This window comes from Cervus elaphus, chromosome 18 (assembly GCF_910594005.1).
Source record: "Cervus elaphus chromosome 18, mCerEla1.1, whole genome shotgun sequence".
Taxonomy (NCBI): Eukaryota; Metazoa; Chordata; class Mammalia; order Artiodactyla; family Cervidae; genus Cervus; species Cervus elaphus.
Window position 1 is genome coordinate 103,260,802 of NC_057832.1, and position 18,323 is coordinate 103,279,124.

The following is an 18,323-nucleotide window of genomic DNA, read 5'->3' on the forward strand; positions in this document are numbered from 1 at the left end:
TAGAAGTTGGTGAATGTTTCAAAGTAGGCAGAGTGGCAGGTAGAATCTCTCCACTTCTGGCCTGGCTCTTCTCCTCCTTTTCTTCCCCATGTAGCCTCTCTTATGACTCTTGATGGTCACACTGCAACAGATCTATCTTGGTCTTGATCCTCCAGGTGCAGTGGCCCTGTCTCAGCATTTTAATCGGGGATTGCTATTTCTGTAATGTTAGGCTGCCATGGATCTCATTTTACACCTCAATTCCCCCTTTGGTCTCTTAGGGGCAGAGCACTGCCCCTCATGGCCGAGTTGCTCTTGTCCTGAGTGGTAGCCGAGGTGTGTGCGGTCATGGAGTCTGGTGGCCCCGGAGGTAACCGGAACAGCCCCTCCCTTTGGAGGAGCCAGCTCTCTCCCAGTGTGTTTTATCTCGGGTTTGTTAGGCCTGTACCTAGAACTTCATGCCATTGGGAAGCTGGGCACCAATTTGTCTCATGCTTTTGAATGTCATAAATCAATATTTTATTTCATTTCAGTCAATATCATTTCAACAGAAACAGACTCGGATTTGGAAAACAAACTTACGGTTACCAAAGGGGAAAGATTGGGGGGTGGGGGATAAATTAAGAGGTTGGGATTAACATATACCCAATACTATGTATAAAATAATGAACAAGGACCTACTGTATGGCACAGGGAGCGCCACTCAGGATTCTATAATAACCTATATGGGAAAAGAATCCAATAAAGAGTAGATAGTTGTTTATGTATAACTAAATCACTTTGCTATATGCCTGAAACTAACAAAACATTATACATCACCTATGCTGTGCTGAACCAAGTCATCTCGGTCGTGTCCAACTCTTTGTGACCCCATAAAAATTCACTTTGAAAATGTTGGGGTATAGCTTAGTTGTACTAGATTTTAGTTTTGTCAAGTAAGGACATTTGGCAATGTAGCTGCTGTCATGGGAGTAAGATTTTTCTTATCAAGAGAATACCAAAAGGATAAAATTAAATACATTTACTTTTGTAAAACGTCAGTGTGTATGGTCTTACTTCTCTCTCTACCACTGAAAAATGCATTGTGGTCTGTGGACTGACATTTGGGAACCACACTTTACACACTCAGCATAAATCTTTATTTGAAAAGAGAACCTTAGCTTAATCAGGTATATTTTCTGTATGATGCCAGGTACCATTCTTACACAGATTATTTACCTACACTGAAGTTAACTATTTCAGTTGTTAGATAAATCCTGCTGTCCGTTGTACTGCTCTCTGCTGATACGTGAGTAGATGTCATATAACAGAGGTGACTATGAAGAATTATTTTAGGTAAATGTGAGTATAGGTGTGAATTGACCTTTAAAAGATTTTTTAAAAACCCTCACTCAAAGGTAAAATGGGTCCTGTTTACAAATACAGTGTATAATTCTGAATTATATATGTATATTCTAGACTGGGAGGGCTACATAAATTTTTATTGATTCTGTCTTGTCTAAATTAAAATGTCAAAGAGATACTAGGGTTTTATCATAAGATGGTTACTGGCTGTCACGTTGGCGCATTAATTATAGTAATTGGGCAGTAAAGAAGCCATAGGAATAGATAATATGGTATACAGTTTGATGAGATTGTAGTTATAGCCTCTTATTTATGGTGATAAAATCTTGTTAATCGACATTGCCAACAAGCTCTTTTGCTTTCCTTTTCTACTTTCCAGGTTGGTTGATAAGTCTTCTTAGGAACTATGAACTGAGAGCCACAGTCACATTCCAAGATTGTCGGTACTCGTTCATGGTATACACATGAAATTCATTTAGCAGATACTTGCTGATCATTCTTCTGAGTGCCCCACTGTATACAGTGATGTACAAAGCACTGTCTGCTCTATAAGACTGGTAATGGGGAAGGGAGGTGAAATGTCTCTATAGAAATAAATGTGACCAACCTTGATTGAGTCACATATGTCAGCCGCGTGTGATAAGTTCCTTAAAAGTGGGATATACTACGATTCAAGTTCAGAAAAGGAAAGAATGATTCCAAGCATGGGTGATCAGTGATGCTGTAAGGCTCGGAGATGGGGGAATTACTCTGCATCCATGATATGAGCTCTGAGCTATCTCTGAATATACATCTGCGTTGTAAAAGTACAGTGAGAGGTAGATGGCTGGATGCACTGACATGGAAATCAGCTTTGTTCTAGGCTCAGCTGCCTTGCAACCTCATTTTGTGCCCTTGAGTATATAAAATTGATGTAATAATATGTGTCCAGCATCTCTCACTATGAAAAATGAGATAATGCGGAGGCCTTAAGCTGCTCCCTGTGGTGAAAGTCAGATTGCTTGGCAGGTGTGAATTTTTTTTTTCAGTCAAGTTAGGCCACACATTTGAATGGGAGTAAGCTCAGCTTTCCATGACTAAAAGGATTAGTGTCCTTACCAGAGTGCCCAATTTATTGCTAGAGAATAACATATTCTGTGTAACATTTGAACTGTTGTCTGAAAGATTGCCTGAATTCCTTAGAAAAACTTCTTATATAAACATACAGTATAGTGATCATTGAATGATGTTAAAAAGGAAACAGTTGTGTATTGAGCTGCTACTGCTGATTTATGGCCTTTACAATTGTCTTTAAAATTTTTACACCATGTCCATTTTTTAAAATTGAAGTATAATTGGTTTACAACATTAGTTTCAGATGTACAGCAGAGTGATTCAATTCTCTATATATTTATGTAGAGATTCTCTATATATTTATATATTATTCTCTATATATTTTCCACTATAGTTTTATCATAAGATATTAAATATAGTTCCCTGCACTATACAGTAAATTCTTAATATCTATTTTATTTATAGTAGTTTGTATCTCTTGATCCCGTACTACTAATTTATCCCTCCCCACTCCCTTTCCCATTTGGTAACTATAAGTTTGTCTTCTCTATCTGATTCTTTTTCTGTTTTGTGTATAGATTCATTTGTATTATTTTTTAGATCTCGTGTTAACTGATATTGTACAATACTTGTATTTCTCTGTCAGATTTCACCATGTCCATTTTATAACAGAGGAAACTGGGGCCTAGATAAAATTTCAGAGGTTACTTAGACAACTATTTGAAGTGCAGCCTGTTGAAATGCAATGTGCTGTTTCGCATGGCCGTGTGCTACTTCAGTTTGATGTTTTTCTTGCAGCCCAGTGTCAATCAGTTGTGTGTGTGTGTCTGTGTAAATGTTTGGTTTTTTTTTTCACTAGGTTACTTCTAGAACTGCTGGAGCTGCTGTTTGACAAGTTTAACGCTGTAGCCGCCGCACACTCTGTGGTCCTGGGATACCTGCAAGACTCTGTGGTGGCTCCACTGAGTCAGCAGGAAGATGTCAAGTTGTATGACATGGCAGATGTGTGGGTGAAGATCCAAGATGTGCTGCAGGTAAGGCCCTTTGACAAAGGGTGCCATCTTGATTCAGAATAACAAGTAGGAACATAAAAAAACCAGCCACCTAAAATATTTCCTTACTCATAAGCAGAGTGAGAATGTAGTGTTTCTATTTAAAGGTGATGGTTGCTGATGTTATGGAGTTCTGTCATCTTCAAAATACCTTTAAAACAAAGTTTTTTTGGCTGGACTTTAAAGTTGGGACATTCTTAACATGTAGCAATCAGGTATCTATAGTATTTGACTTCCTGTTGTACATTACTTCGCTGGAACTAGTCATATGTTTATGTAATCAGTGTGAAAATATTCTTAAAACACTGTTTTATAAACATACATGTAGCTTAATTTTATGACCATTTTTCGTAAAGTCAGCTCTTGAATATGTTGGGGTAAAAGACAGGTCAAGAGCTTATATTAAGAGATGAAGATAAACCTGTAAAGTATAAATGCATCACTTTGATTTGTTGATGATCGGAGCAATGATACTAGTGTTTGGTGTGATGCTGCAGAGGTGGTATTTAGAAATTTTATTATATTTTCTCTCCATGTGCCAGGAAAATGTATTTGACTTGGCCAGATGAAAATGAGAAATACAATTAAGAGTTAGCTGAAAGAAATTCGACATAGCTCAATAGAAGTGACTTGGTTAGACAGCATCTACTAATAGGAAAAATAATAAGTATATACAGGGAATTGAAAAATGTAACTATAGAAATGAAATTATTTGCATGGCAAATAGGAGTCTTTGCAGGAAAAAATAAATCATGAATGTAAATTGTAGTCGTTTTCGAGAGTGTAGGCATGCTCTTGGTGGATTGATCGATTCCTGGTTATTCATTCATTAGACAGTTTTTTGGATGTACTTTGTGCTTTATTGATGGTTCAGTAGAAAGAATATACATTGCAACTATATTCCTTGAGTTTGTTTTGCTGTCCTCTTGATTACCATGCAACCATAGTAGGTGCTTGTTGAATATTTGTATATTGAATAAAACATCTTTATTTCTCGGAAACTGGTTATTTAATATTTTATGTCTTGGTTTGTTCATCTGTCATGGAGATATAAGTTTTTCAGATGACATGCTTATTTTAAGGATAAGACAGTAGATTTTTTAAAATTAATTTTTATTGATGTATAGTTGCTAAGATAATAGATTTTTAAAGCTGTTTCAAACATAGTTAGAATTAAATTCATCTAGTTCTGTCCATGATGAGGTTACCTCCTACCCAAAATGACTTGAAAACTGGATGGACTCAGGTAATCAGCATGGTTAGTTGAGAGAAGAGAACACATGAGGTCAGTTTCACGTTCAGCCCAGCTTCTTCTCTGGGGGTGCTTTCCCAAGTGTGATGTAGGAAAGTGAACAGACATCAGCAGACTCTAAGCAGGTGAAGCAGAGGTCAGGTTTCAGGGATGTGGTGGCAGCTGTAGTCTGTGGATTAGGATACCAAAGGAGAGGGAACTGCAGAGTGAAGGAGCCCCAGAAATCTGAAAAGAGTGCTGTTGAGCCTTTGGTCAGAGATGAAGTTTCACACACTCCAAGGCGTGGCAAATAGCTATCATGGGACTGTGAGCTGAATGGAAATTGCACAAGTTGCCAAATACCGGCCAGCATTGGAGCTGAGACCAGCCAGTGTGGAGAACTTGGTGAACGTCCTGTGCTTTCAGATGTGCCCAGAAAGGCTGTTTTAGGACTTGGGCTGTTCTAGCCGTACAGTAAGGGATACTATGCTTTCACATAATAAAGCTCCAAACCAGGTTTCTACCGTGTTAGCCTGTCCACTCGTGAATTAACCGCCTGCCAGAACGAAACTGACTCTAAAGTAACATAATCCGAATTCTCAATAATGATTCACCACCTTTTCCAGCATACAATTATTATACTTGCAAAAAAGCTGAAAAATATGACTTGTCACCAGAATTTTAAAAATGTAATAAAGATTAATACCTGAAATGAAAAATATACCAGGTGTATTTAGCCACAGATTGCATGCTGTAGAAGAAAGAATCAGAAAACTTAAACCCATCAGAAACATAAACCCACAGATACAAGAAGCACAACAAATCACAAGGAAGATTGACACAAAGAATACCATGCCTAGACATAGGATCATCAGGTAGCTGAAAAGCAAAGAAAAAAATCTTCAAGGTAGCCAGAGGACACATTGCCTATAGGGAACCAGTGATAAAAATTTTTTTTCACTAACTTCTCATCAGAAATAGTACAAGCCAGAAATTGGTGTATATCATCTTGAAAGGTCAGGAAAATTTACCTCTAGTTTTATACCTAGTCCCATCCTTGGCCTTCTGAATAAGAATCACTGTGAATAACCACCGGATTTTGTGGGGTTGTTGTTTCAGCTCCTAAGGTGATTAATTTGTCTGAGATCCTGTAATTGGGAGCTGTTGCTTTGGGCCAGTGGTTCTCAAAGTATGTTTCTTGGACCAGCAATATCTGTGTTACCTGGGAGCATGTTAAAAATGCAGATTTTTATTCCTACTTCATAGTTACTGAATCAGAAAGTATAGGGGTGTGGCCATACATTCTGTATTTTAATAATCCTTTCAGGTGACCTATATGCACGTCCAAGTTTGAGGACCTTTGTTTTAGGTGATACTGGCCCATTGTGGATTTTGACTGGTGTGTAGTGAGACGAAGTTGGATTAATATGGTAGTGTTGAAAGGGCTGGGTGTAGAGGCTGGAGACTAAGGCAAGGTTACTATTAGTATTTTGTAGGCTAATGGAGAGTCAGTGGGTTATATTATTTGGAGATGTTGTCTTATAGTGGAGTAAACGACAGGCTTTCATGGAACATGTTAGAGGAGTACAGTGAAGAGAGAAAGATCTGTAAACCTTTAGGAGTCTTTTGGAAACTCTAAAACCATCTAGTTGACTTTTGCTGCTTTTTCGTATGACAGATATTTAGTGACATTTTAGTGTTTAAGCTCTTGGGGCCAACTATGTACTCTCATCATCTGTAGCCCCCTTCTCCTGCTCTCGATCTTTCCCAGCATCAGGGTCTTTTCCAGTGAGTTGGCTCTTCTCATCAGGTGGCCAAAGTATTGGCGCTTAGGGCCAATTTAGTTTTCTTACACTTGTTGTGGAATGCTCTTTAGGTTAAGATCATTCCTGGAGAACAGACAAAGTTGAGAACCATAGATGCCTGCAGTTAAGCATGTACCTGCATGACTGACGGTGATGGGATCATATAAATGGAGTTTCACATGTTTAGAGTTCGAATTTCAGTGTTTCTTTGAACAGAAAGTGTTTCTTGCTGAAAAATTGAAATGCTCTTTTGCGTATTAAATCTTGGAAAAGAAAACAATTTTTGATCATGGAGAGACTTTGGCAGCCTTTCTCCACTGGAACCTGGGCTGTCCCTGGCAGGCAGAATGTGTCGTGTATTTGGAAGGCTCATTTGTCTCCGCCTGTTTGTGCCTGGAGACAGCCGTGTGTGGAGACAAGGCTGTAGCTATCACAGTAACAGGGTGTCAGCGTTTTCTCCTGGTGTCGGCTCTGTGACCACACACCGTTGAACTTCCTTTTCAATTTTACACTCTTTTTGAAACTGTGATAATAGGAATACATGCTTTTGTCCCTCTGAGCAGCAGCAGCACCTTCCAAAATGTCACCTGCTTGATGACATGCCTGTCATACCGTTGACTGCACATTTTCAAGTGTATAAGACTGCGGTACCCTAGAAATACAAAATACTCCATTTCTTGTGGGATTTAACAGAGGAAATAAGAGGATCACTTTGAACAAACATATCTTTCAGGTGTTTTGATTCTGGAAAAAAAAAATCTCATTTTTTCCCACATCTCTTTTCAAAACAAAACTGCTTGCTTTGTCATTGTTGGCTTACGTGTGTAACCAACTCCTGAATGTACTAGGTAGGGTTGTGCAGATGGAGGCAGGGGGTTGTAATTACACTGTCGAACCAGTGGCCGTGATACACAAGAACACTTCACTTTACAGTGCCCTGATCTCTTTTTCTGGAAATGAACAGAGACAGAATGGAACATCATCTTACTTTTGCTAACTGCCACTGAAATGTTTAAATAGTGATAAAACTACCCTCATGCAGAGAGAACTTGAAGTTTGCCATCAGGTATGAACATCCACAAATCGTATTGGTACTGACCCATGACCTGGAGGGTTTTTCAAGGAGACAAATGCAATTTCTATTTTGAATCCACGTCTGAAACTAGGTTATTCTTAGATTTTTATTTCATTTGATATTTTGGTTAGCTGAGGATTCCATTCACCTTAAAGGACAACTAAGTTCCCCTCCTGCCCCCAAGTATTTTAGGCCAGATAACTTGTGAGATTATTCTTGCAGAAATCATTTCTCTTCATTTCTCAGCCTTTAAAGCTCTTTGATAGCCTCTATTTTGAGTGGCATATTAAAGACATGCTGTCAGCCAGGCCATTGAATCTTCAGAAAGGTGCTAGGATGTTTGTTCTGTCTTGTCAATGGATAGTGTGCATGCAGTTAACATGTGGTTAGAGTAGAAATCTTCCTCTAAATTTAAGTCAGTTTCCATAGCCTAGGACTCTCCATAGGTTGTTTTATGTTCATTACTGAAAGCAGGGATTGCTGGGCAGCCAAGGAGATCCCTCTGGTTCCCAGTGCATTTATGGCAGTTGCACAAGTTCAGGGTTCCGTTACAGCACCGAAGAGTCATATGTACAACTCTGCTTGCCCTGGCCTTCTTTTAAAATGTTTCAGTCAGTGATTTAAATGCCTACCTTGGCTTGGACTTTGACATGTTGACATTCAGCTGGAAAATCTATGATATTTTTAGTTGACTCATTTAGTTGAAGTGATTTTAGTTCTTGTATTTTTAAAAATTTTGGGTTGAGATAAGTCTTATTAGGAATTTTACTAAGTGTCTGTACAGAAGTTTTATTTATACCTGGGTATGTATACATGTTTTCAAATTGTGAAAATTAAGGATTTCAAGATTCAGTGGATATCAGTCACTGAATAGAGATTTGGCTTTTCCAATCCTAAAATGCCAGGTATTTTTTTAAGTTCACTAAAATTGGTTTAAGCCCTTCCTTTACCCTATAGGGTCAAAAAAATGCTCTCATTTATGTTTTTTGCCAGTGGCTTCAGTTTAGATAACCTGAATGTTCTGAATATCTTAGTAGTCACAAGCTATTAGTAGTCATTGAAACTTCCTCACAATCAGAATGAACTGTGGATCCTACATCTACAAAGCCTCTTTTAATAGAATTCCAACTGATGCTAGTGCACAATCTGGTTAAGAGCTACGATGAGCAAGTAGTTATAGGTGTGGTTATCTTAAAACCAAGAGTGTTAGGAGACAAGTCTTAAGGACTGGGAGAAGTTTATAAGAAGTGAGTTTAGTTTTATTTGGAAAGATGTGCCACTGTGGCATGTTTAGGAGGGAGTGTGTGTTCTATGAAGTAAATGATGATAGGTGTTGAAGCTCCATAAAGACAGGAAAATGCTGTAATATCTACACACTTTCAAGAGGAAAGGAAAACTAGATGACAGTGCTGTAATTAATCTCCGTTTAGAGATTTTGGTCAACTTTACTTAGTTAGCAGCCCAAAGACAGCAAACGTAAGAAACAGATGTTTTGTTTCTTCTCTCCCCACCCCTGTTTATTACTTGTGTGAGTTTTTCAGATTTAATGGAAGTTTGTTTTTGTTAACTAAGCGGAAAGGTATTTCTTTTTTAAGATGTATATGTAAAAGAAGTTTATGAAATTCCTTTTAATCTTGCAGGGAGTTGGGATGAAAACATAACTAACAAGAATACAGAGCTGTTTATGGTCCCAGGGAAAAAGTTCAGAGATCACAGAGGAAGAGGTCAGAATGGGTTAAAGTACTTGAGCTCGTGGGCAAGGAGAGATTTGGAACGTCCAAACATGGTTAGGGTTGACTACGTAACACAAATAATATTATAGAGGGCTAGGGAGAGTGGAGGTTTTTTTGATCAGTTTTGGAAGGTATTACCGAAAGTAAGTTTGAATAATTTTGACTGCCATAGAGATCTTTAAATAATAGAGACTGGGCAATTTGGACTTGCCTCTTTTGTCCATAGGCTGCCATTACAGTTTTTTTTTTGGTTTTTATTATGGAAAATATCAAACATGTTCAGAAATACAACAAAATGTATAATGAACCCCCACGCAACCATTGTCACATTTTCACAGTTTGAGATGCAACCGATTTATAGTACTGTTGTCTCATATCTACCCCCGCCCATTTCCCTTTCCCTTATTTTAAAAAAGTCCTAGAGAGCATATTGTTTTATCTGTAGTCCAGTGTGAATCTCAGAAAGATAAGGTCTCCTTTTAAAAACCATAATCATACCTAAAGGCATAATTTTCTTACTATCAGATATCCAGTCAGTGTTCACATTTCCCATTTCTCAAATGTCCTAATTGTATGTTTTTTACAGTTTGTCTGAATCAGGATTCAGATAAGGTTTAAACACTACAGTGTGTTTATTAAGTTTCTTAAAACTCTTTTAATGTATAATTTGCTGTCCATCTCATTTTTACTTCTTGAAATTTATTTATTGACAAAGCCAGATCATTTGTCCTGTAGAATTTCCTACATTCTGGCTTTTAGTGATTGCTTCCCCATGGTGTCTTTCGCTATTTATTGATGTTCCTAACTTAGGTCAAGAGGCTTCATCAGATTTAAATTGTTTTGAGGAGGGCATGATTACTTCATAGATGATGGTTAATGTTACACTTTTTCAATAGAAGAGTGAAATGGTGAAAGTAGTATTTTTAGGATGAGTTTTCTGTGGATTTAGGATTTAGTTTTCTGTGAATTTCTGTATTTTTAGGATGAGTTTTTTAGGCAGCAATGTTCACAGTGAATCACTGGAGAAGGAAATGGATGGAGAGATACCAATTAGAAGGCAAGTTCAATCAATACAGGAAGGAGGGGCTCGACTAAGGCAGGGCCCGTGAAGAGAAAGAACACAGAGATAAGAGAGGTGTTGAAAGAGTGAATTTTCTGAGTGTTTTAACATTGACTCTAAGAAATGGAGAGTCTCAAGTCAGGGTGAAGTTTTGAGCCTATGTGGTTGGGAATTAGGATCAAGAAGATAGAGCTTTGTGCTTGTTAAATGTGAGGTGTTAACAGAATATCCCCATAGAATTGTGTTTCAGGCAACTAGAGATGGGACACTGGAGGCTAGGGGAGAGCTTAGGGTGGGAGATAGAAATTTAGGGACCATCTGTCTGCCTGTGGATGATAGCTGAATCTGTACTAATGGACCAGCTAGAAGCTCATGAGTGTAGGAGTGAAGCAAGGACTGTTTTCCTTTGGTGCATGTGTGCGTACTCAGTCATGTCTGACTCTCTTGTGACCCCATGGACCATTGCCCGTCAGCCTCCTCTGTTTATGGAATTTTCTAGGCAAGAATACCGGAGTGGGTTGCCATTCTTTCTCCAGGCATCTTCCTGACTCAGAGATGAAACATGTGTCTCCTGCATTGGCAGGCAGATTCTTTACCACTGCGCCACCTGGGAATCCCTACTTTCCTTTGGTAGCCCATTAGTTTAATCAGCTCTCCAGTGTTGCTCCAATGAGCATATTTTATAGTTCCCAGAGGTTGAGACTTCTTAACAGTGATGCCACCTTTTGCCTTTCTTTGCATCTGCATTTTCCAGTATGTGTGGTTGATAGGGTAACAATTTTTGAGCAGGACCCAAATGCTATTCCAGTTAGAGATGGTGGCTTTCAGGATCTGGCCATTCCTTAGGGGATGTGGACAGACACCTTGGAGAGGGAATAAAAGCCTGTTTTAACAGATCTGCAAGTGACCCCCAGAGGAAGTGAACAAATAGAGCAAGCAGGACAAAAAGCCCATTGGGCCAGCCATTAGGAAGAGACCTTGGAGCAGGGGTGATTTGAGGTTTATTTCCCTCATAATCCCTGGACCAGGCTACGCCGTGGCTACATCATGACTGAGAACTGGTATGTGACGCTGGCACCAAGTGTTCCCTGATATGTTCCCTGTTTCTTCTCTCAGATCCACCAGAACTCCAGGAAATGTGGTTAATGGGAAGCCACAAAAAGTAAATATAGTCATTAAAAGTCCTTCCTAACTTCAAGGAACTTAAGAAGCTGTTACTCAGAGATCTCTCCAACTGCTTTACAGCATCTCATTCACCACCTATGTGTCATGTACAGTTTTGCTTAGTTATAGAAGGATGGACAGAATACAGTTTTGCTGCCAAATCTATACCTATAATACCATTCAGGTGCTGAAAAAACCTGAGCCCTTCATGGAAGAATTGTCTTTAGAATCATTTTAAGTTATTTTATCCTTAAGATTATAGCCAATTGTATAGCATTCAAAGGTGCAGTTTTTTTTTTTTTGAAGTATTTCTGGTCTTCCCGAAGTCTTTGTTGGTGTTGTTGGAGTGGCACAGTAGTGAGTGGCATGAATCTTTTTTGATGAGCTCCCTAAAAGTTCTGAAGGAGTTTTAAAAAATACAAAGTGAACAATGACAGAAAATGCTCCACTTGGGATAGGATTCCATCTAAGGAGAACAAGGGCTGCCTCCAAATGAACTGCAGCAGATGACGAAACCTCAGCACAGAATAGCCAGTCTCACGGGGGTGATAAATGACAGCACATTAGTTATGTGTTAGCAGCGTGATATGGCAATGAAAAAGGCCAGCGCTATTTTGGGCTGTGCTGCACGAACAGCGTCTCCTCCTGGAGCTGGGACTGATCATCTCCATCTACCCGGTTTTGGGGAGGTAGCATCTGGGTTACTGCCTTGAGTGTCAGGCGCGTGTGCACCAGAATGACAGACAAATGGGTGGGAGTCCCAAGCCGAGCATCTGTAGTGATGAAGGACTCGAGATGAGACGCGTTTCAGTGCTTTTTGGAGAACTGGCATGTTTAGGAACAAGCACGGAAGCCAACAGAGGTTAACCTTTTTGGAGATGGGATGACACTGAAGAAACCAGCGTATTTGTGAAGTTAGTCACTCAGGGAGTCCTGACTCTTCAATAGTTGGCACTGATTTGATACAGAGCCCTTTTGAGAGGTTGCTCAAGTGTTATCACAGAGAGCAGATCATCAAAAAGGGCCCCCAAATAAAATTAAGTACTTGCTTATAGTCAACCATGTTTTTAATCAAGGGATCAACAAGGATGGAAGTGTCTGCTTATAGTAAGAAAAGGAATACAAAATCACGATGGATAATGTATATCTGATGCTTTCGATTGGAAATTCGAATGCAGCTATTGAACTTGGGAACAATGGGGGTGAGACCTTTACAGTGATTTTTTAAAAATTCAAATGTGAAATGAACATAGTAGTATAGATGAGCACAGCAGAAAGACACGCAGTGTCAGCTGACATGTCGGGATATTTCTACAGTGAGAACTGGTGGGACATAGGATGGTCCCCTAGGAAAGTGGAGTTGAATTTCATTGGCCATTTGATCCTGACAGAACTGAATGTGTATCAGTTGGGAAATAGACTGAATATCTCTGCAGCTCTTTTATTTCTTTCTTCTCTGATTCTGGGTCCTGGTTGATGATCTGTTCACCTGCTGTGATCAGAAAGAAATACCACCTCTTGTTTTCCTCCACCCAGGCACATTTTAGATCCTCTGCTGATTGACATAAGCTAAAGTGGAGATTCATTGCCCTGAGGTTGACCCAGCAACAAAGTCGCCTGATCTTAGAGAATTACTCCCTTCTGTTTGAGATGCAGGTCAATAGCGTCCCTCACTGGAGGTGGATACTTTTGATCGAGAGGGGTGCTGGGTATGGGGTCAGGATCTTCTTTAGAGACACGTAATAACCCTGTAGGGTTGCCGGCTGGCCTTCCTGGGGTGCAGCGGAGTAGAAGAGCTTCAGGAGTGAATACCAGTCCCATCCCACCTGCTCCTCCCAGGATTTTAATTTAAGGAAAAAGGGTATTCAGGTTAGGTGATCATAGACTCTTCCTCTATCCTGTAAAAATGTGACAATTCCAAGATTTTCGATGATTAAGGGCTCCAAAAGAAAAGCTTGACTCCTTATGGTGTGGTGCATGTGCCCGTCTTTGTAGCAGCATCATTGTATAGTAAAAGAAGCAAATTGGAAATGCGAGTTAAATTTAGGTTTATTACAAATAATCCATCTCCTTGTATTGATTAGGTTGTGCATAAGGTTTTTTCTTTTTTTCTTAGTCATTTAAGTGCTCCCACGATTTGGACAAAGCCTATTTTTCCTTCCTTAGTTTACCCTTGTCCTATGTGCTATGCTGTGCTCAGTCATGTCTGATGCCTTTGCAACGCTATGGACTGTAGTGCTCCAGGCTCCTCTGTCCATGGAATTTTCCAGGCAAGAATACTGGAGTGGGTTGCCATTTCCTTCTCCAGGGGATCTTCCCTACCCAGGGATTGAACCCAAGTCTCTTAGATTCCTGCTTTGGCAGATGGATTCTTTACCACTGAGCCATTTGGGAAGTCCTATAGAGATGCTGTGTTCTAGTTAAATTAGTCTCTCTCTGTCCTCCAAATATGACACTGTCCCTTCTCACAACAACACTGTTGATCCTGTACATCCTTCCCACTGTCTTTGCCCTCATGCCTGAATACCTTCTCCACTATACTCCAGTCTTCTCTGTCTTATCTCATCTGGAAGCATTCACTGAGCATTTCCTTTCAATTCAAGGGCAACTCATTGCCCTTGTATTACTACTTGTTCAACATGTCTTGTAGTTCTGTATTTTTTCTTTGCTGAATCTACATCTTTTCAGTCAGGTGGAAGTCCTCTGGAGGATCATTTCATATACGTCATTCAGTTTCTCACCGTGCTTTCCCACATTCAGTTTTTAATTCCTTTTTCAACTAGTCTTTAAGCCTTTTACGAGAAGGAGTGGGACTGTTGTTTATTAACTGTGAGTTCCCCACCTGCCCCAAATTTAGTACCACTTCCTGTGTTCAGTATGCACCTAATTAACATTTCTTGAATGAATGAATAGTAGATACCCAATACATATCAATTGGCCGGTTGATTTTAGGACTGTATTTTATTTACGTTTTTTAACGTATTTATTCGGGCTGCACTGGGTCTTCGTTGCTGCATGTGGACTTTCTCTAGTTGCAGCAAGCGGAGACTGCTCTCTAGTTGCGGTGCATGGACTTCTCACTGCAGTGACTTCTCTGGCTGTGGAGCACAGGCTCAGTAGTTGTGGTGGGTTCAGTTGCCCTGCGGCATGTGGAATCTTCTTGGGCCAAGGATCAAACCTGTGCTCCCTGCACTGGCAGGCAGATTCCCAACCACTGGACCACCAGAAGTCCTAGGATTGAATTTTAAATGCTTTGTAATTGTGATGAACTTTGTAGATTTAAAAGTCATGTATTAATAGCAGAGGACTCATAAAGCTTTGTGATGATGAAGACTTGAAAGAGTGCTGCATTCCCAGGAGAGCAGTTCATCCTCTCCTTCACTGGATGGCAGTGAAATCATCCCTGGGGTTTCTCTTGACCAGGCAGAAGAGCTCCAGGTTCCACACAAGGAGCATGAAATAATGTTAGCAAGAGAAACTGTTAATAATTGAGACCATCACCGGCTTGTTAGTATTGGGTTGGCCAAAAAGATCATTAGCGTTTTTCTGTAGGATGTTATGGAAAAACCCAAATAAACTTTTTGGCCAACCCTAGATAACAGTTTTTGCTTATCAGCGTCATTTTTACTATGACTATGGCAATACTTTTTAGGAGCTTCCCTGGTGGCTTAGATGGTAAAGAATCTGCCTGCAATGCAGGAGACCCAGGTTTGATTCCTGGGTGGGGAAGACCCCCTGGAGGAGGAAATGGCAACCCACTCCAGTATTGCCTGGAGAATCCCACAAACAGAGGAGCCTGGCAGGCTACAGTCCGTGGGGTCTCAAAAAGAGTCGGACACGACTGAGTGACTGACACATGAACTGATGATACTTTTGGAATATGGTGACAAATTTGCTAGTTGGTTAAGTCAAAACGATCCCCAATGGTGAATGGTATTGTTTCCTTAATTTCTCTTTCTGTTTTTTCATTGTTAGTATATAGGAATGCAAGGGATTTTTGTGTGTTAATTTTATATCCTGCAACTTTACTATATTCATTGATTAGCTCTAGTAATTTTCTGGAAGAGTCTTTAGGGTTTTCTATGTAGAGGATCATGTCATCTGCAAACAGCGAGAGTTTCACTTCTTCTTTTCCTATCTGGATTCCTTTTACTTCTTTTTCTGCTCTGATTACTGTGGCCAAAACTTCCAACACTATGTTGAATAGTAGTGGTGAGAGTGGGCACCCTTGTCTTGTTCCTGATTTCAGGGGAAATGCTTTCAATTTTTCACCATTGAGGGTGATACTTGCTGTGGGTTTGTCATATATAGCTTTTGTTATGTTGAGGTATGTTCCTTCTATTCCTGCTTTCTGGAGAGTTTTAATCATGAATGGGTGTTGAATTTTGTCAAAGGCTTTCTCATACACACCAGTCAGGATGGCTGCTATCCAAAAGTCTACAAGCAATAAATGCTGGAGAGGGTGTGGAGAAAAGGGAACCCTCTTACACTGTCGGTGGGGATGCAAACTAGTACAGCCGCTATGGAGAACAGTGTGGAGATTTCTTAAAAAACTGGAAATAGAACTGCCATATGACCCAGCAATCCCACTTCTGGGCATACACACTGAGGAAACCAGATCTGAAAGAGACACGTGCACCCCAATGTTCATCGCAGCACTGTTTATAATAGCCAGGACATGGAAGCAACCTAGATGCCCATCAGCAGACGAATGGATAAGGAAGCTGTGGTACATATACACCATGGAATATTACTCAGCCGTTAAAAAGAATTCATTTGAACCAGTTCTAATGAGATGGATGAAACTGGAGCCCATTATACAGAGTGAAGTAAGCCAGAAAGATAAACACCAGTACAGTACACTAACACATATATATGGAATTTAGAAAGATGGTAACGACAACCCTATATGCAAAACAGAAAAAGAGACACAGAAGTACAGAACAGACTTTTGAACTCTGTGGGAGAAGATGAGGGTGGGATGTTGTGAAAGAACAGCATGTATATTATCTATGGTAAAACAGGTCACCAGCCCAGGTGGGATGCATGAGACAAGTGCTCCAGCCTGGTGCACTGGGAAGACCCAGAGGAGTCGGGTGGAGAGGGGGGTGGGAGGGGGGATCGGGATGGGGAATACGTGTAAATCTATTGCTGGTTCGTGTCAATGTATGACAAAACCCACTGAAAAAATAAATAAATTAATTAATTAAAAAAAAAAAAAAACGATCCCCAAACTGCCCTAAGTTCTTTGGGAAAAAAAAGATTTTACGGGTTGATTTTGCATTTCAATTGTCTTATCCGCATTAAGAAAGTTCTCGTTCATATCTTGCTGTAAGTGAACCACACATGCTGTAAACTGAATCCACTTCTTTCAGGGATATGTTTTGTGTGTAATTGCCTTCTTTGAGTGCTAAGTCTTTCTTTAGAATCATTAGAGCTGCTATTACGGAATTCTTCTGAGTAAATGCTAGTTAATAAGAGCATGCATTTTACTGAGGGGCAGCTGCCAGTGAGTGGCATGGTGGTGTGTCCTCAGAGTGCAGTTTGTGAAGTGGTCTGTGGTCCTCCTCCGGGGGTGAGGTGCTGTAGAAATGTAAGGCTTTTATTTTAACTCCTGGGCCACTATACAGAAAAAAGCCGTGCTAACATTATTGATGATTCTTTGGCATACCAAAGAATTAAACAAAAAAAGTCATCTTAATTTTCAGCTCCATTAGAGATGCAAGAGTCACAAAAGATGTTTGCCAAGTGGGAAGGGACTAAATTGGTAGGCAAAAAAAATTTTTTAATTTCAAGCTTCAAGAGAATGTTACAAACCTAGCATTAAAAAAGATCCAACCAAAGGTGACAGTGCCCTTTTTAAAGACCAGCAAAGTTACAAGAGGGGGAAAAATGGTCAAAAGGAACTACAAGAATATGAAATTAAAATTGCCATAATTGAGTCAGTTTATGGTAGTAAATTACTTCTGAGAGCCTCAATTTGGAGGTGCCCAGCTAGTTTATGGTAATTAGTATAATTTTGCCACGGTCATCAAGTCTTTACATGTTGTTGCTGGTTGAAGAGTGGTACTTTTGCCTGTTTCTTTCTGGTTTTTTTTAAGCTGGTAGCAATTGGAGACGATGAAAATCCATTTACTTGGGGAAGGGTAAAGGTGAAATTCCTAAAATGAAACAGGGATGTTTAAATTGCTCACTTGGAAGGAAGTTTGCATTTTTAATAAAAAAATACTCTTATAATTTTCTTCTACCTACATATAAACACCATTCCAGTATATATGAAGAGCTGTTGTTTGTCTTCTGGGATCATTAATCCGAGGAATAGAGAGATGAGAGAGTGTATGCCAAGAAGAGCTGTGCTCTTTTCTTTAAAATAAAAACCTGGAGGCAGGCAGAAGAGCTTGGGAAAACCCTCATCTTTATATTTATTATGCTCTTGACTTTATATCTACTGCAACTCCTTTCATCCATGGCCAACTCAGAACTGATAGGGTAGGAGCAGTTTATAGCATTAAAGGAGCAAGTGAATAGGACCTCAGAATTGTAGTTGTAAATGCAGTTAGATTATTTTATTTAGACCCTATATGACTCTGGAGCCAGTGAGTTTTACTGCTTAAGTTAAAAAAAAATTATATGTTATACACACAGTATTTAGAAAGGAAAAAGCCATCTGTTCATTCTGCCTACATTTCTGTGGGGAGTTAATCTGACATGAATCACTTGGGATTTGTACAGAATAAAACTATGCTAACATTTTATGAAAAAGGCTGTTGGTTGGGACAGGGGGAACCAAAACTTTCTCTTTAGGGATTATTTAGGTCCCAGCTCAG

The 18,323-nt window shown here is 39.6% G+C and overlaps 1 protein-coding gene across 2 annotated transcripts in view; it reads left to right on the forward strand.

The window, feature by feature from the left end:
* EXOC4 (exocyst complex component 4) overlaps positions 1 to 18,323 on the forward strand; it is an 811,527-nt gene that overhangs the window by 105,194 nt on the left and 688,010 nt on the right. For both annotated transcript variants that reach the window (XM_043871686.1, XM_043871687.1), the window contains exon 7: positions 3,236 to 3,410. In XM_043871686.1, coding sequence (XP_043727621.1) covers positions 3,236 to 3,410 — 175 coding nt within the window. The remainder of the gene's footprint in view (positions 1 to 3,235; positions 3,411 to 18,323) is intronic.